The 19785-nt window shown below is 49.3% G+C and overlaps 1 protein-coding gene across 2 annotated transcripts in view; it reads left to right on the top strand.

Annotated features, from left to right (window-relative positions):
• LOC149362075 (ribosomal protein S6 kinase beta-1-like) overlaps window positions 1-19785 on the top strand; it is a 64141-nt gene that overhangs the window by 11143 nt on the left and 33213 nt on the right. For both annotated transcript variants that reach the window (XM_089572913.1, XM_089572912.1), the window contains exons 3-6: window positions 4909-5026; window positions 11857-11925; window positions 13134-13205; window positions 14086-14219. In XM_089572913.1, coding sequence (XP_089429039.1) covers window positions 4909-5026; window positions 11857-11925; window positions 13134-13205; window positions 14086-14219 — 393 coding nt within the window. The remainder of the gene's footprint in view (window positions 1-4908; window positions 5027-11856; window positions 11926-13133; window positions 13206-14085; window positions 14220-19785) is intronic.

Genomic DNA, 19785 nt, shown 5'->3' with positions numbered 1-19785 from the left:
AGCCTCAGCCCCCGAATCTCAGCTACGCCGCCGTCACACGCCGTTTTATTCCATCGCAGCCGAACCGACGTTACGACACACCTGCCTCCGCCGCTGCACGAACTCCACCTCCCCAGCCGAATTCTCCACAGCGGCTACGACGCCGCAGAACGGATGTCTGGAGAGCGCCAGACAATCAGCCGCTGTGCTACCATTGCGGTGAGGCTGGACATGTTTATCATCGCTGCCCATAAAAGGAGATGGGCCTTCGAGGATTCTCCGTCCGTTGTCATCATCCGATGTATGGAGAACGAACGTAGGAGATCGCGGACTACATCTCGCAAGCGGACTCCGTACAGCGCCGTTTCTCTCGATCTCCATCACCGCGTCGCTACAGTTCCCCAGGACAAGGCCAGTCTCAGAGTCCCCGTAGGGGAAACTAGATGCAGCAGCCTCTGGAGGTGCGGCTGCTGAACGACAAAGTATACAAGATCTTCCATCGCCACAAGACAGTTCTCAACCAAAGCCGAATTCCGTAGCCGTACCGACGATTCTTGAGCCCACGTACCTCAAAACTAGCCGATGTCCTGACGCACCCCTCCATGGCCACAACGCCTTTCCTCGATGCCGACCTCCTTCGACGCACCACAGCCGAGACCGAATGCCTCGACATCCCCAAAGTAAGACACCACCAACTGCCGACTTGGAGATTTCGGTTGACAGCACTGATGTAACCGCGCTGGTGGATACTGGTGCAGATTATTCAGTACTTAGTGGACAATTCGCCGCGGCATGAAAAAAGGTCACAACCGCTTGGGATGGCCCACAGGTGCGTACTGCAGGGGGACATTTAATTACACCTACGGGAATGTGCACGTCGAGGGTAACCGTGTAAGGCCAAACATTCTTGGCAACGTTCGTAGTGTTAGCCGAGTGCTCCCGGGACGTCATACTCGGTATGGACTTTCTGACTGAAAACGGTGCAGTTATTGATCTGCAATCGCAGTCAGTCAAGTTCTCGACTGAGAAGGCCATATCCGTGGATAGTGTTCTCCCAGCGGCGCTGCACATTCTGGACGAACACATGACCGTGCCTCCACGTTCCACTGGGATGGTAACCGTCGGCTCAAAGCACATACGGCAAATTGAGGGTGTCGTCGAAAGCAAGCAGCTGTTGCTACTGGACAGAGCAATTTCCTTCGCCAGGGCGGTTGTCTTCCTTGAAGATAGCAAGGTCAACGTTCTTCTCACCAACTTCAGCAACGAACACCAACACCCTAACAAGGGAATGACTGTGGCGTATATTGACGCTCTTAGTGAAAATAGGTGTGTGCACAGTTTAACAACTGCTTCAACAACTGAGCCCGACGGACTTGCTGCTGTTAAGTACAATATTAACCCAACCCTGCCGCTCAACCAGAGAGACAAAGTGCGGGAACTGCTGAGTTGCTACCGTGGTGCCTTCGCGTCCTCGCCACGCGTCGGGCGGACGCATCTTGCGAAACATCGCATTATTACAGATAAAAATGTTCCGCCACTCCTACAGTCACCTTATCGGATGTCTACCAAAGAACGTGAGGCTATTAGCATACAGGTGAAAGAAATGCTCGCAAACAACGTTATTCGCCCTTCTAGGAGCCCGTGGGCGGCACCTGTAGTGCTTGTGAAGAAGGACGGCACCTTACGATTCTGCGTTGACTACCGTCGGTTAAACAACATCACTAAAAAGGATGTGTATCCGCTGCCCAGAATTGACGACGCCTTGGATCGCTTATGCAACACCAGATATTTTTCTTCCATGGATTTGAAGTCTGGATATTGGCAAATTGAGGTAGACGAAAGAGACCGCGAAAAGACGGCATTCACCACTCCAGACGGGTTGTACGAGTTTCAGGTGATGCCATTTGGTCTTTGCTCGGCACCTGCGACTTTCCAAAGGCTGATGGATACCGTCCTTGCGGATTTGAAGTGGCAAACTTGTCTGGTCTACCTGGACGACGTCATCGTTTTTGCCCCGTCTTTCGAGGAACACCTTTGTCGCCTTAAGGAGGTCTTGCAGGCCATAACGTCATCAGGCCTTACTCTCAAAGCCGAAAAGTGATATTTGCATATGCATACTGTATTTTCCGGTGTATAAGACGCACCCTTGTATAAGACGCACCCGTCTTATATGAAGGCTCTCATTGAAAAAGTTGGTATATAAGACGCACCCCAATTTACCCACTTAGTCTAGTGAGGGTTAATTAAACACGCTTGCTCGACCATCGCGAAATGAACCATGGATGGACTCATCTGATCGCATAAAAGCTCCTTAGCTCCGTAGGCCCGCAGCCCGATTTCCGTTTTCGGTAGCATACTCGACCGCAGATAATTTGAACTTTGCGGTGTAGCTCTTGCGCAACTTCGGTGGCATACTGTAGTAAGACTGAGCACGACAGGTGTCGGTAGTGGAAAACACACGCCGAAGTCACCAACACAGACGTAATATGTACACGGTTGTGAAGTTGCAAAGAATGACTAAAAAAGAACGCCGGCTTGGCTTGTTTTGACAATGGCGAGAAGCGCGACCGTCGCCATCTTTTGGAATTTCACATTACTTTTGCTTGCGCCTCCGAAACGACCGCGTGTTTGCGTTTCTGGAAGTCGTCATCCCCGCCGTTTCATGATAAAGTTCACCTAAAAAAAGTTGCGCACGGCGGTCCCCGTATTGAAGTATTAACCGTGTTACTACCACATCATTGGTAGTGATATTTTTTTGGCGAAAAAAGCTTGAGCATGAACCTGAGTAATTTCTCAACTCGCATATAAGACGCACCCTTTTATAGGACGCACCAGCAAGATTTTTGACAAAAAACCGCGTCTTATACACCGGAAAATACGGTATGTCATTTTGCATATGAAGAGTAGAGGAAGTGTGTGTGCGAAAGTGATGTGGAAGCGCACGTCTGTTGACCCGCTTTTGACCCTCGGCCGCTGATTACCAACGTGACAATATAACATTTGTTGCCATTCTGGTTCCTGAGGCAGGCTGGCTTTAGTGTTGTAGTGAATTAAAATGACGAAGCAGCGATTATATTGCAGTTTTTTTTTATGCCTTGTGTGACCTATACACAACTTTTAAATCACAGCCGTTGTTCGGCTTTTGAGACCGAAGCTGAAAAGCCCGAGAGTGAAATTCGATCATGAACTACGTAGCTGTCGGTAGTTGACTACTACATGGTAATCCATCTTTACTAATGCCTTTTGCATCGTTACAAAGAAGTAAACGTGTTCCTAAAATTAGGTGTCTGTACTCCTTTAAGTTCGCAAGAAAAGAGAAAAACATCTGGCTGTCTGTTTACTTCTCTATCAACATTCCACATGACGCAGGTCGTGTGACTCAATTTTTATGGTGTGTAAATGTTCAAGCTCTCCGGCCAAATCGAGAAAAAAAATGCGTTCGAAACCACTTTGGCCAGCACTGAGATTGCCCTTTAGTAGTGAGATTAGTATTTATCATCAGGAGGTGCCTCCATGCTGTTTACCACCCTTCAAGCTGTGAGGCAGTCATCTGAAGAAGCCTCGCTACTCGAAATGGGCACTGACTACCCCGAGTTCTTATGCTTGGCTTCCACTACGGCGTCTCTCATAGCCTCAGTCGCTTTGGGACGTTAAACCCCAATAAACCAAACCAAACCGAAGTCGCTGCGCATGACAGCAAGCATGCTTTGCACTCGCGGTTCTCAGCAGCACTGCACTGCCTTCCTCCCATGGCACTTACCCGTTGAAATAGTATTGCTTGTGAAAGCGGTGAACCAGATGTGGCCAGCGGTAAATTAACTTGGCCGGGCACAGCTAACCATTTTTTTTTTCAGTGGGATCGCTGCGAGTCTTTCACTTTGCATAATTTTGAGGCTTGTCCAGGCTCGGTTCTCGGTAACAATGTCCTATTTGTAATGTTGGGGCACTAATCCCTCAATTTAGTGGTATTTCGTGTTCCCCTTTATTGTTCATTTGTGAGAATTCAGTTGTCCTCACAAGAAGGAGCAAAACCTGCACCCAATGCAGGGGCGTAGCCGAGGGGGGGGGGGGGGGGGGGTTGATGTTCGAACACCCCCCGAAATTATGAGTGCTCCATCCCCCCCCTCCTTTCCGCCTTTTTTCTTTAAATGTAAAAGCAAGGATAAGAAGTTGGTGTTTTTGCGTACCATGGGAAAATATTGTCAATAGCTGCGATTTTTCATAAATGTCATTTTTTTTTTTAGAAAATAAGTGCGCTTTACGAGTCAAGTCCTTAGACCCCTATATGCACTCGTATTTTTATGTAGCTACTACAGTGAAGAAAACTAACCCTTTGGCTTTGTCAAAGCAGGAAAATGACTTAGATATTGTTTGGGCGCAGGCTCCTTTTTATTTTTTTACCGGCGGCATATAACACCCCCCAAAAAATATTTCTGGCTACGCCACTGACCCAGTGGATGCATCTTTGGTCATGCAACCACGAAAGGCACTTATGCGTGTGCGTCTAATTGGTGAGCTTCCTTTGCAAAAAAGGAAGGGACGGACATTTTCCTACTATGGTGTTTTATGGAGCCAGAGTCTTATCTGCAGTCAACACAAATGCAGCCAGCTGTGTACGTGGTGTACTGGGGCAAGCTGCAATGGCGCACATGCACAGGCTAGTGTGTTGTCGCCTGTGTGGTTGTTGCAGGCCCTGTCATCTGTTGCTCATGTTCAGTGCAGCCGCTGTCACTGCAGCTTCCAGTGTACATGTACAGTAGACACTTTGCACGAGTGTTGTTGTTGTGTGGAACGTACAGTAGCCAGGTACAAAATCTTTGAGGCTAATCCCTCACTCGATGCGACACTCTGGGCATGGGTTTATGTGCACGCGTGTTCCCTTGTCTTACGACTTGCCCCTCCGCTCCGCGTCTTGTTAATCCACTGCAGGCTGCAGGATGTGGAGAAGATCCAGCTGTCGGAGCACACAGTCAACCCGGACCAGGAGAAGACCGGCCCCAAGGACTTCGAACTGCTCAAGGTGTTGGGCAAGGGCGGCTACGGGAAGGTAAGCAGCGAGCCCCGCTTCTGGGACAGAGTGAATGCTTTGGTCATTTTTATCGCATTCACAATGACCAATTAAAAAGTGCCAAACAGTCATAGGGACAGGATAGGCGGTGTTTGTTTTGTGATGATTGGACATGGTACTTACAAGCGTGGGGACACCAAGCATAAGAAAATTTTTAAAGGAATAATGCCTCCTACCATGGAAAACATCAGTTTTCGTTTATTCTCCCTGGAATGGTACAGCGCCTGTTAAGATGCATGCAGAACATTGATGGACGACGTTGTAGCATGGCGGGACCAACAAGACAAAAGCCATGGAGGGAAGTTCTTTATTGAGATGAGACCAACTTATGAGCTCGTTGAAATGAATGTTGCTTGGCGGAGTTAGTAGTAGCACTTTCACTTGACAGCCGCCGCAGTGGCTCGGTGGTTATGGTGCTCGGCTGCTGCCCCGAAAGACGCGGGTTCGATCCCGGCCGCGGCGGTTCAATTTCTTTGGAGGAGAAATTCTAGAGGCCCGTGTACTGTGCGATGTCAGTGCACGTTAAAGAACCCCAGGTGGTCGAAATTTCCGGAGCCCTCCACTACGGCGTCTCTCATAGCCTTAGTCGCTTTGGGACGTTAAACCCCATAAACCAAACCAAACTCTCACTTGACAGTCGTTGGGATTGGCTAGATGTGTCTGTTGGCCAGTTTTCATTCGCACTCTCCAGCTAGCGTGCTTGCATAATCATAAACAGCCCTGGACACTGCATAAGCACGTGGTGGTTTATCTTTCGAGAACAATCTGCCCACGTCTTGCGAAGCTACGCCCGATAACCTGCAGCTCACCCGAGGAGCAGAAGAATGATAGGGCTGTGTGCCAGCAGTGATAAAGAAAGGGCACTGATTCAAAAAACCTAAGCTTCGAGCTTCGTAGCAGTATGTGCACTCTGTTCGGGATTGCACAGGGTGGCAAGATTCCACCAGATGCTGGTCAGTGAATGGCTAGACGTCTGTTTACTTTTTCTGGGAGTAGTGCTGAAGTCAGACTGATGTCTAACCTGCTGGTTGTGCACTTTTTCTCAATTCTGTGCCGCCAATCCTTCTTTGCTAGCTTCCGTTTTTATAGTTGCTATGGCTCTCTACAGCACTGGCCTTGGGAAGACTTAAGCTGCATTTGAATGGGCTACTTAACTGCCTAGCCAATGAGGTTTTAGTTGTTTTCCTGCTGTTTCCATTCGCTGTGCATGTGTTGGTCCTTTTGGGAAAGTCTCCTTTTGTAAGTCCTTGTTTCTAAGATGGCCAATGTTGCTGTGAAGTGTTGGGCATGGTCGCAGAAAGTTCCCTTCCAGATTTCGTTCTTTGCTTTGGTACAGGTCCATAGCCGGCTTTTTTTTTTCCTACCTATTACTCTTTTGTATTGAATTGCCCTTGGATTCCTTTCTTTTGTTCTCATTTACAATTTTGCAATTTCTTAGTACTTCCTTATTACACTTTCTGGCCAGTTTTCTAGTTGTCCTGTGCCATTGTGAACCAGCATACAGGACACTCACAGTTCAGACCTGGATATTCGTTACTTTTTATTAATTGAAACAAGATTATAATTTCTGGGTGGCATGCTGTGTTTTTAGATGTATTTAAGAGGGAAGAGGGTGTTAAGAAAACTGGGGCCTTCTTAACTGCATTTTGAAGAAGTTGGCCCACCCCAAGAATTCCAAAGGACCTCCAGAGTTTTGGAAGTATTGGGTCCACCCCACAAAATGGATTAAGGTGGATTAGCGGTGATTAGTAAAGTAGGTTATTAGGGATTTGTGGGTGGATCATGGATTAGTGGGGTTATGAGTGGATTACGGTGGATTATTGGGTCTGGTTTGCATAATCTTGTATGATAATCCAAAGGAAGGCACTGGAGCTTTCCAGCCCTCAGGTTTTCAAACATGGGTGGTGCTGATGCTGTCACATCCCTCTCGACCAATCGGGGAATATCGTTACAGAGAAACCGGTTGGCTTTTGCAAGACGACAACCTAAGTGCTGTCACATTAAAATATATTCTTTTAATAAAGTCACAACTTTGAAAATTTCAGGCAATATGTATTTTTGGGGGCTGATTCCGAAAACTTCATTTAATTTCCTGTGAAACAAGTCTTTGTTCATATCTGTAATATGTTATGCTAGTTTGGTGATGATCATGAGCCGCGGCCTCGGGCGCCATCCGTGGGTGGCACCTTGAAACTCCTGTGTGCGTGCGTGGCCTCCGTGATCAATGGCATTGCTCGCTGCCGGAGCTGATCGCGGAGGCCATGGCGCGTGCATTTAGAAGACTATTCTCGTGTGGGTCGTTGAAATTTTGGATGTGGTCCTGACACGGATCTTTTTTTGTTACATATTTTGGGAAAACGGGGTGCGGTCCGTACACGAGTGCGGCCCTTACATGTGTTTATACAGTTGTTGCCCTGCTGCGCTTGTGAAATGGGCAAAAGTATGTGAGCCACTCCGAGCACAAAGTGTTATAATGCACCATGGTGTTGCAGCACAAAAAAAAAAAAAGGAAAATGAGACAAAATGCTGATGTGTGAGTATGGAAGTGATGTGCATGTCACTTGGCCAGCTTGGCTTTTCTCAGCGTACAACATGTGACTGCTGGACTAATGTCTCCTACTTCGCCATGCCACGTAGGACTTTACCCCATCAGTCGCATTGCACCTTTTGTCATGTATCCACAAGGGAAGCACGGAGCTCTCTCTGTGGGGGAGAAATTGCTCTGCTACAGAAGTAGATGAGCCTGGAGTGGCGATTTTAATAGATGTGAAGTACTGCGAAAATCGTGCTGAGAGAAGTTTAGGCAAGAAGCGCATCCGTAGCTGGGAAAGGTGTTTCCCTGCGCGGCTCAAGGAAACCCGCTCCTCTGATCTCCCAGTAAATGGGCCAGCCCTGTGCGTAAAGACCAACAAATTATTACAGTTTTGCCATTGAGAACTGAAAGTGCTGCAGTGGCTGGGATCGTGTGTTGCAAGCAGTGATGGGGCCTACAAAAATGGTTAGTTGTGAAAATGGCAGCGATAGATGAAGTCAATTCCGTTGACCATCTGCAGACACGACTACAATGCTTGCTGCAGCAGTAAGCACTAATTGATTTTCACAATGCCAGTGAGACGGGACTATTTTTGAAGTGCTTGCTTGTCCTGACCAGCCTTTTGTCGCGAATCGGGGTGACGCGTCCCCAACTGCTGGAGGGGAATGCTTTCGCGTGCAGGTTCGAAGAAGAGAACAAACGAATCAAACAATACAAAACGAAGCTGTGTCTATATTTTAGAGGAAAGGAGCCAATAGAAGAAGCGAAAACACCAAGGAAAACACACACTAGGCATGCGTAACACACAACAGATAAAAAGGAGAGTTCACCGGCTACAAAGCGTCCCAGGTGGAGCGGGAATCCCTCGCAGGTAGCACAGAAGCGGGTTGGCGAGTTGCGATGCGTCGCTGGCGTTGAGTCCAGGGAGGCGGTGGTAGAGAGCCAGGAGATGACACGGGAGACGCTGACGAACTCCTGTCAGTCGTCCCCAAGAACTGGGCAGCTGCAGCAGGAAAACCGTGGCCAGGTCCTGTCGATGGTGTCCCGATACACCGTAGGCCTATGCAGCCCATCCAAGGAAGCCGTGGCAGCAAAGTGGAAATCGCAGTAGTTCTGCGTCGTTGATTCAAGGGAAGCACGGCAGCACAGACCCGAAGTCTGACGGCTGCCCCCTCCACGCTTGAGTAAGGTCTTGCGTCGATGATCCAAGGGAAGTCACTGGCAGCTCGGATCCTACGTCCAACAGCTGCCACTTCCACGCTTGAATGGGACTCGATGGTCTTGAGTCGATGATCCAAGGGAAGTTACTGGCAGCTCGGATCCAATGTCCGACAGCTGCCACTTCCACGCTTGAATGGGACTCGATGGTCTTGAGTCGATGATCCAAGGGAAGTTACTGGCAGCTCGGATCCTACGTCCGACAGCTGCCACTTCCACGCTTGAATGGGACTCGATGGTCTTGAGTCGATGATCCAAGGGAAGTTACTGGCAGCTCGGATCCTACGTCCGACAGCTACCACTTCCACGCTTGAATGGGACTCGATGGTCTTGAGTCGATGATCCAAGGGAAGTCACTGGCAGCTCGGATCCAATGTCCGACAGCTGCCACTTCCACGCTTGAATGACCAGATTTGTGGTGCGGTGTCTTCGTTTGCAGCTCGGTTTGCTGACACGCAGCTCTACGCTCCTCGTGCCTGCCTCGCGCACACCATCCGCAACGCGGGGCTGACACGCACAGCGCTCCGCTGTCCGACGCACCACTGCTGACACGCCGCGTTCCAAAAATCCCTCGACAGTGTGGTGTGCGCATCACACCTTTGTGTGTTGCGTGGGGGAGCACTGCACCTGCGGCAAACTGAGCAAGAAAGTGTCAGTAGTAATTGGACTTTTGAAGATCTACAGAGGCCACAAACCAAGACTTTTCATATTTGGCAAGCCAGAGCACCGACTCTCTACAAATGCATCTGGGCACTTTTACTTGCCTACATGTCAGACGTGTGTCTGGATTATGCAAGTCTTATTTGAGGACCGACTGTACAAGTTTGGTCTCGATAACAATGGGTGAAGAAGAAGGTGCTGCTTGTTCCGGACAACAACCTGACTCGTGGTTACGTGGAGGGGCTAGACCCCCAGACCAAATTAAATAGAGGAACTTACTCGTGTAGAGAATATCATTATGCGCGGCTAGTGGCATGCCATACAGCGTTCCTCTTTCGTCTTCCATTACAATGTTTGTTGATGCATGGGACTCAGTGCCATCAACCAGCATGAGGATTTGCTTCAGACATGCTGTCTCTCGAAAGACGCGGGTTCGATCCCGGCAGCGGCGGTTGAATTTCTTTGGAGGAGAAATTCGAGGCCCGTGTACTGTGCGATGTCAGTGCACGTTAAAGAACCCCAGGTGGTCGAAATTTCCGGAGCCCTCCACTACGGCGTCTCTCATAGCCTTAGGCGCTTTGGGACGTTAAACCCCACAAACAAACAAACAAACATGCTGTCTCTCTCTGGCTGCAGCAGCGACTACCGCTCCTGATTGGCCGCTTGGGGTGGTGACAAGTTTTGCTATATACATTGAGGGAGATGCGTGGGCACACCTCATGGGCATTGGAGCAGTGCCAACCACAGCTTTGTCAGGTGCCTGACTCCCGCAGCAGCCAGACGCAGGCTAGGAAATGAAACTATGTTCACTGTGAAAATGCGTTTTACTGCGGTAAGGAACGGATGAGAGGTGCTCGCATCAGATGCTGATGAAATTAAGTGAGATGCGTTCTCCATTTGGCTTTCCTTATTTCTCTGGCATTGCCACATTATATGTTGCATACAAGAGCCACGTGGTGTACTAACATCATCTCTAACGTGTGTGCTGAAATACATTTTTATTTTTCGTCATTTTTCCTGGGGATATCTTTTTGCTCTAGTCGGCATCCACTTTTGCACACTGTTATTTACTGGGTGAGCAGACGTACGGCCTGTCGTGCTTTTGGTCATTATACAGTAGCACTGAATAATATACAGTATTCATGTAGCTGGTGCCATCGATGCCTGTCCTGTACGTTGCCTGAGCAGTGAGCTTTGAGTTCAGTTAACTTTATGCTTGCGCTTCTGTGTTTTTAGTCTGGCAGTGCTACTAGACTCACTGTCCAATTTCGGGCATACTTGCGTACGTACCTCCTGAAGCCTGCTTTGTGGCAGGCGACCCACCTGTCCACCGGGTTGTGGGCAACCTGTCTGGAGTGTAAACCTGGCAGGCCTTCACCTGGGTGAAGTGTACACCTGGGTGAAGTGTACACCTGGGTGAAGTGTACACCTGGGTGAAGTGTACACCTGGGTGAAGTGTACACCTGGGTGAAGTGTACACCTGGGTGAAGTGTACACCTGGGTGAAAGCCTTCAGGGTAAATTCCTTCTGTGTAAAGACCTTTAGGTAGAAGGCCTTCATTGTAAATTCCTTCTGTGTAAAGACCTTTAGGTAGAAGGCCTTCATGGTAAATTCCTTCTGTGTAAAGACCTTTAGATAGAAGGCCTTCATGGTAAATTCCTTCTGTGTAAAGACCTTTAGATAGAAGGCCTTCATGGTAAATTCCTTCTGTGTAAAGACCTTTAGATAGAAGGCCTTCATGGTAAATTCCTTCTGTGTAAAGACCTTTAGATAGAAGGCCTTCATGGTAAAGGCGTAACTTGTAAGAACCTTAAGTGCCCACTGTAGCCTCTGCTACTGCATGCTAGACAGTTCGCTGTTTTTTTTTTTCCTTCAATCCTCGTGCACTTTCACCTTGTGCTGGCCTTGCTCAAATATGGCAGTACTTGGACCTCACTTCTCTGAGATGCCAGGGTTTGCAAAGAGTGCTTGCCATGTGCCTCTTTTGTATTGATATCAGTGTGGCTTACAGTGTTCGTCAATTTGGTACAGACACGACGCAGCAAGAACCATCGGTCATGTCAGGGAAGGAGTGGCGTGCAAAATTGAGAGAAAATGAGCATAAAATATGTTAGTAGACTAGCGTGGGGACGACACCGGATGGGGATTCGGGAAGGTGTTGAGGCCTGTTCTGTATTTGAAAAATTTTGGGCTAGACACTGAATAGTAAGGCATCTTGTTGGAAAGAAGTGATTGTTTGAAAGAATTTTCTGCGCTTACTTGGCTTCAGTGGTGTCGCTTTGCACATGTGTGCCTCTTTGCTAGTGCAGGAGGTGCAGAGGGCCACCTTTCGTGTCTTCGCCTTCTTTTCTTGTGTGGTCCTCTTTCCAAGGTTGGCCATGTTGTCCCCCTGTTTCAGGTGTTTCAGGTACGCAAGCTCACCGGCAAGGATGGCGGCCGCATTTTCGCCATGAAGGTGCTCAAGAAGGTGTGTTTCCGCCATTTTTGCTGCTTTCTGTCTCAGCGGAGCCACAAATTTGAAAGGTGTTGGTGGACATGAATGTTCTAGCCTGACCAGGTTGAAACATTACTAGTAAACAAGTCCACTGCCTAGATCAGGCCTTTGGGGCCGTCTCTGTGAATTTTAGGGGGTGAGAATTCATATTGAAGACTGTTTATGTGCTGCTCTTTCGACAAAGGCTCATCCGCTCCACTGGCATCCAAGGTGTGCAATGGCGCAGCCACTAAACTATTTCATTGCCCTTTTTGTTTTGATTCTGTGCTGAGTAACATATGTCTTGCCATCTGCTGATTGCTCGAACTCTTGTTTTTTGGTCAAATGTTTAGGGGAATCCCCCAAGGTGGAGTAAATTTGTAATAAGGGAGTAATTACTCATTGGCATCCACCCAAGCGCAGCCATACGGCTACAAAGGAAAGCTATACAGCTTTCTCGGAAACTTCGTAGTTAACAAAAAATTCGTCCTGGTCCGGGGTTCGAACCCGGGACCACCGCTTCACCGGAGCAGTCGCTCTACCAACTGAGCTAACTGGGACTGCAAGCTTATGGTAGGGCGAGAGCGAATTGATCTTTTTTTGACCAACACTGTTCCCACTTCGAGTTATTGATCAATTCGCTCTCGCCCTAGCATAAGCTTGCCGTCCCGGTTAGCTCAGTTGGTAGAGCGACTGCTCCGGTGAAGCGGTGGTCCCGGGTTCGAACCCCGGACCAGGACGAATTTTTCGTTAACTACGAAGTTTCCGAGAAAGCTGTATAGCTTTCCTTTGTAGCCGTATGGCTGCGCTTGGGTGGATGCCAATGAGTAATTGCTCCCTTATTACTCTTGTTTTTTGTGCTGTTCATTCTCATTTAAAGAGGAAGCATACGTTCTAGTTTCTTTCCTCGACTTATTTCTGCCTCTGCATGTTCTGGGTGCCGTTCGTTTGTTTACCTTGTTCGTTGTCTTCTTACTGTGTACGTGGGTGCACCACCTCTCTCAGGAAGCTGTTTGCACTTTGTTGTGCCCCAGCCATCTAGTTTTGGTAATCGCGTTTCACACATGGTGCAGTTCATTCCACTGCGGTGCTTTGAAGTGATAAGTGCATACCGGAAAGCAGGAAGTGGATATGCTGCTGCGTGCTGTCGTGGCGTGTTGCAAAACGGTGGATTAACCGTGTGCTTCATTTTCCATTACCAGGCCACCATCGTGCGAAACCAGAAGGACACTGCACACACAAAGGCGGAACGAAATATTCTGGAGGTGGTCAAGGTCAGTGGGACAGATTGCACTTGTTTTTGCCTGCTTGCCTCACGCCGTGCGCGTTACGGTGGAACCTTGTTAATTCAACCCCGTTAAATTATAAATCCGGATGATTTGGACTACGGACGTTGTCCCATCCAACGCCCGTGTGCCTATGGCATCGGACGCTGTTGATTCAGGCGCAGCTGGGCTCACGCCTTTTAATTTGGACTGGCTTTCACATGGAGGGCCGTGTTGAGGAGTCTCACAGTTCCGATACCGAAACTGCACACTTGTTGTGCTATTCGTAATTTGTGCGTAATTCGTAATGCGTGACGACACTGCTTGTGGGGAGGATGCATTGCTACCGCGTCGCATCGTGAAGGAAGCCGAGTAGGCCTTTGCCATTTTGTAGCACTTCCGGGTTGACTTTCTTGACACTGTGCACACAGTAAAGCATCAGACGGAACTGCAAAAAAATTGCTGTAGCCACGCAGTGTTCATCTCGAAAGCACCTGACCGCCACCCAGGTTTCTCTCCAAATAAATTTACTATGATAACGGTATTGGCTCGTTAATTCGGGCTGTTCGGATAATTGGTCCATTTTGCCCGGTCCCTTGAATTCTGATTTAATGAGGTCTTACTGTATGTGTGTCTCATCGTGCAAGCATTTTCCCTATGTGGCCATAGTTCCAGCTTGTAAGATGCCACTGGAGTGCAGAGCTAGATGAGTGCTTCTGAGAGCTTGTTTGTAAGCCTGCCTGAAGAAAGGACCGTTTTTAAGTCTAGGAGCGCAGTTGAGGTCACTTGCTTGCCTTTGGCCTGTTGAACATGTTTCAACGCATGGTCTCTCTGCATTGGCTGCACGTGTGTTGTTCGGGCGTACTGAGCCGGGGCGTTCTGCGTGCAGCACCCCTTCATCGTGGACCTCATCTATGCGTTCCAAACGGGTGGCAAGCTCTACCTGATCCTGGACTACCTCAGTGGCGGGGAGCTGTTCATGCACCTCGAGCGGGAGGGAATCTTCCTCGAGGACACCGCCAGGTGAGAGGTCTCCTCCTCTCCTTCACCCTGCTGCCGCCTGTGGCACATGAACATTCTGCTGCTAGGGAGTGCACTTGTAGGGTGTAGCTCAATTTCGTCGTGCCACTACATTTTCTTTGCTGGATGCCATTGTGCAGTGTGGAAACATAGCAATGCTGCAGAGGTCAGTGACGTCTCAGTAGTGTGAAGCTTGTTCTAACCTAGCTTCTCGTCGCCAGTCAAATCAAGACTGACAACTCATTCCAAACAAGATGGTTTGGCAAAGCTATCCTGCAAGTCGCGGCACGCCCTTGCTATACTTCGCGACACCTTTTTCTGGCAATGCAGTGGAAGCCGCGGAGCCGAAACACACGCTCTTCCCTACGCTGCGGAATATAGCCCCTGGTTGGAGTTGGTAGTTTTCTCTTCAGACATAATACCTTGTCAGTACTCGTTATGCACGGCTTATTTCCAACTCAGCTGCCAACTTTCGAAGTCAAAAGTCAAGGAAGAAACTTTTCTTCATTACAACAAATTCTTAGGTGCACATCTGTTTGACAAGAAGCTTCCATAGATGGTGCAACTACCCCAGCGTACCCGCCCCAGTGGCTCAGTGGTTATGCTGCTCGGCTGCTAACCCGAAGGACACTGGTTTGATCCCGGCCGCAGTGGTTGAATTTCAATGGAAGTGAAATTCTGAGGCCCATGAACTGTGCGATGTCAGTGCACGTTGAAGATCCCCAGGGGGTCGAAATTTCCGGAGCCCTTCACTACGGCGTCCCATAGCCTGAGTCACTTTGGGATGTTAGACCCCAATAAAACAAGCTACCCCAGCGCGCCAGACAGCCAGGCACTCTATCGTGCAGCCAAACTATTGGGGGGCAATGAGTTGTGGATGCTTTGCCCCCTTTCTTCCTTCATTGCCAAGAAAAGCTGTTGCCGAGTGTAGTGCGAATTTTGCCACTGTTGACCCACTCCTTGGTCGAAAATCGGTCAATTGCACACCCTTTGCAACTTGTATGGCCCTCGGCTAACAAGTCACAAGCACACTGAACACTGGCTGCATCTTCAATTTTGAAGGCGAAGAGGAGGCTTTTGATTCGGGCTTTAGAATAGATCAGATGTTGGCTGTTGCCTTGAGAAAATATAGCAACCTGTGGTCACAAACTTTTTTGAACAATAAATAGGGTAATCTCTCCGTTCGATTGCTTCTTGGTCTTGTCGCTCACTTTTGTTAGTTCAGACTTCGGTTAATTTGAACTGTTGCTGTCCTCGTGGAGCTCGATTGCGATTTTACCGCATTTATGCCAGATGTCTGTGCACTCCTCGTAAAATCTAATTGGGTGCTTCTAACCGACGGAGATACAGTCAAGTCCACTTAGAACAATACTGGTTATAACAATATATCGGATATAACAATGGTCGGTCATGGCACCATCAGCTTTGCCATGTGTTCTATGGTAAAATAAACTGCTTATAGCAATGCTGTCAAGGCACATTATTGGTTATAACAATTAAATCTGGTAATTGAGTGTCAACCATTACAGAAAAAGAAAAGAAATGCTACAACTACACCAGCAAAACCATGCTTACAACACAAAAGCGTGCACGTGTGGGGCCGACCAATGGACTAAGCTGGCGCAGCAACGCCACGAAAGCAAAAGAGGCAGGCGTCATCGCGTCAGGAGAGCTGCTGCATTGCTGCATTGGCTACACACGCCATGCGTACCCCTAATCAGTCAGTGCAGCGCGCGTGCATGCAGCCAGCACGGTTTTTCTCTTGTCAGCTGTCACCGCACCCTTGGTTCTGCATGCTTCTTGACTTTCCCGTAAGAATAGCTTCCAAAAAGCCGGCTTGATTCCTGTGACGTGAAGGTGCGCAAAGCTCCCAGTGGCGCAGTGATGGCGGTGCTTTGGTCATCGGTGAACGGTGAACATTGTTCTGGTTCCCTGAAGTTCGATTTAACGACCTTTTACAGGCATTAGAACAATCAAACCCCTCTGGGTATCTACTGTCAATAAATGCTCTGAAGTTTGTCATCCTTTCTTTTTTTTCGGCACAACCCTGTTATAACAATTATTGGTTATAACAATGGTATTTCCATGGCACTTGAATATTGTTATAAGTGGGCTTGACTGTAGAAGGCTTTTAGGAGGCGCAACTCCATGTCCCCGCGGCCGGCGCGGGCGACCAGAAAACGTCGCAGTGGAGGAGAGGAAGGGAGGTCCGTTTCCGTGGCACGCGGTAGATGGCGCTCACGCGCGGTGCTCGCTTGGGCAGCGCGAGGCACCGCGCTGCGCGGTGCGTGGCGTGGTTTCTGGACGGCGGCGGAGCGTGAAAAAAAAAAAAGCAGTGCGGGAATATATTGGTGAGGTGTTACAGGGAACCCCTCCGTTTGTGGTCTGGGGCCGCTGATGGGGTATCAAGAATGTTACCATTCCAGCCGGCTTGCACGGAGAACGGCGGCTAAGTAGTTGTAGACGTCGTGCTTCTAGCTGTGGCTAAACTAGCCAGCCCACGGACGGGTTCACAGTTTTTTTTTTTAAGCATTGCACCGCTCCCTTTTCATCCCCTGCGGTCAGAGGGACCCTGAAGCGGGCTTCCAAATGCTGTACTCTCCCTGTAAGGCGGGTCGAATCCCACGATGTATGAGCCCAGCTGGATCCTTATCTCCCCTGCCTCTTGAGCTGCAAGGGAATCGCAACGCTGTCACCGCTAATTGGGCACTGCACGTATCGATACGGCTTCGTGTAACCGAGCGGTCTCTTTCATCGTGCTGTGGAGCGGTCCATTGTAGCTGGTCGTGCCTGAGATGTCAGGCTCTTCTATTTGGGTATTCGGGGACAAAATGGGCTAGCACAATGCGTCGCTGCCCCGCTCAGACTGTCTTGAGAACGGTGAGGAAGACAGCCCTGCTTGTGCACAGTGACGGCTGGGGAAACTCCCGCCACTCCCTGCAGAGGAGCTCCGCCAAATCTTTTAGCAGCTTCGGACACAAACTGGCGGAAGGCAAGAAACCAAGAAAAAATAAATAAATAAGGAATACCGTATTTACCCAATTCCAACGCGCACCTTTTTTCGGGAAAAATAAGCCTTAAAATCGCATGCGCGTTGGATTCGGGTGCAAACCGAAACTGCCCTGCAGCTGCCCATCGTCATCGCCATCATACGATATGGGAGCTCACTAATTGCTGGCAACCATGGGAGCACATTTGCTCGTTATCTGCGTCGCAGGAGCCATTTTGCTTTTCTTTGCTTGTCGTATCTGTCAGCGAGCGTGGCACAACTGTCTCGCCTCTCTTTTGCGGCGTTTACGACGCAAGTACCAAGCTACGGCATCGTCCGTAGCGCGACGGTGGTGTTCTCCGTGCGATATCGTTTTCGGGAATGGGTACAGCGGCCACGAAGACGCGTCGTGTCCGCCATGAGAATAGCTTTAAGCGCAAAGTTATTCTGCACGCAGAACAGAGCGGCAGTAGGCATGCTGCCCGTCATTTTGGTGTGCCGGAGACTTGTGTTCGCCACTGGCGAAGACTGAACAAGTCAATCTTTGAGTGCAAGACATCAAGCAAAGGCCGCCAAGCTCCGCAGGCGGGGAGGTTTCCTGACCTTGAAGACGAGCTGGCTGATTTCATGCGGCAGCATCGCGTGGATCTCATGCCCGTCACCACCGAGGTGCTCAAGGTGAAGGCCCTTGAGCTTGCGCGTAGTCGAGGCCTGTCAAGAAGCCAATTCAAAGCGAGCGGGAATTAGAGCGCTAGATTCATGAAGCGGAAAGGATTTTCGCTTCTTAGACAGACTGGTGTGTGCCAGAAGCTGCCGGAGGCTTTTGAAGAGAAGCTGATTTCCTTTCAGCGATACGTTCTGTCGTTGCGTCACAGTAATGATTATCAACTTGGGCAGATCGCAAATGCCGACCAAACGCCTGTCTATTTTGATATGCCCGCCAGTACCACTGTGGAGTCAACAGGGGCGAAGCAAGTTAGAGTGCTTACGTCCGGCAACGAAAAGACCCGGGTAACCGCAATGTTGGCCTGTACCGCAGATCGTAGCAAGTTAGCTCCTTTTCTTGTTTTTAAGCGCAAGACACTCCCCAAGTCTGTGAACTTTCCACGAAGCGTTATAGTGCGCGCCAACGAGAAAGGTTAGATGGACTCGGATCTTGTCATCGACTGGATTGACTGTGTATGGCGCAAGAGGCCGGGTGGTAGCTTGGGGCTCCGCTCCATGCTTGTTCTAGACGCCTTCAAGTGCCACCTAGACCAGCGTGTTAAAGACAAGCTTTCAGCTTGCCACACGGACCTTGTGGTGATACCGGGTGGAATGACTTCCCAGCTGCAGCCACTTGATGTGTGTATCAACAAGCCCGCGGAAGACCGCATTCGAGCACTGTACAATGAATGGCTGCCACACCTTCACAGCCAGCAATAGGCTGAAGCGTGCCTCAATCGAGGAAATTTCCAGGTGGGTGGCCGAAGCTTGGCTTGGAATTCCATCTGTTATGGTTGTAAAGGCATTCTAGAAATGCGGAATTTCTAATGCCATGGACGGCACTGAAGACGAGATGTTGGGGTCGGAGAGTGAGAAGAAGCTGTCCGAGAGTGACAGTGTGAATGAAGTTTGGGTGAATAAACAGCCTGTTCTCACCTGAAAATATAAAACCGGTTTCAAATTATTTTCGTTCGCGGAAATCACACGCACGTTAGAAGCGGGCTTGTAGTTTTTTTTTTTTTTCGTCACCGAAATCAGGCAAGCGTTAAAATCTGGGCTTGAATTTTTTTTTTTTTTTTTGTGCCGTAAGTCGGGTGCGCGTTGGAATTGGGTAAATACGGTACTCTGTAACACGTAACACCCTCGAAACAGCGGGTGGAGTCGTGTGCTCTAGTCTCCAGAAGCTGAGTGACCGGCGTGGTAGAGTGCTCGTGCTCGAGTCCTGGTCTATCTCCGTGGACCCGGTACTTCTTACTGCCTCGCTATAGCATACGATGGGACGTAAGTGCTTCGTTCCGAACTGCAATAGCGGATACAAGTCCTGCAAAGAAAGCGTCATCTCCTTCAAGGCTCCCAGTGACTTGTTCCCAGTGACTTGTTCCCAGTGACTTGTTCCCAGTGACTTGTTCCTAGTGACTTGTTCCCAGTGACTTGTTCCCAGTGATTTGTTTCGACTGAAGAGGACACGCGAATCAGCAGGCTATTATGTACGTGTTGCCTTAATTATGACCGATGCTTGCGCCGGGAGCATATTCACCTCTTCACCTTTTCAGTTCTTCAGCAAGCTTTGCTGCATGCCTCTCTATCGTGGTCCCTAAGTCCCTGAAGGTCAGCGGACAAAGCTAAAATCCTTCGTATGCTTCATGTGTGTCCAGCCAATTTCCTTCACGACGTGAGTAAAAAGGGCAGCCATCACGCGCAGCACTGCCCACCAATAGGTGGAAGAGCGCCGCGCCGCAGGCACATTAAAGGTTAGAATTCGAATGTAAATTGCCTCCCGTGCTATGAAGCCACGTTTTACCACACGATTACCCAGGGCAGGATGACATTATTGCGAAGAAAATGTCGGCCGCGCAAATGCTCTCCCGCGGAAGC

Source organism: Amblyomma mixtum, chromosome 2 (assembly GCF_055824585.1).
Source record: "Amblyomma mixtum isolate Tamu chromosome 2, ASM5582458v1, whole genome shotgun sequence".
In the NCBI taxonomy this organism is placed as follows: Eukaryota; Metazoa; Arthropoda; class Arachnida; order Ixodida; family Ixodidae; genus Amblyomma; species Amblyomma mixtum.
Note: the sequence above shows the minus strand (reverse complement) of the source record. Positions and strands in the feature narration are given on the sequence as shown.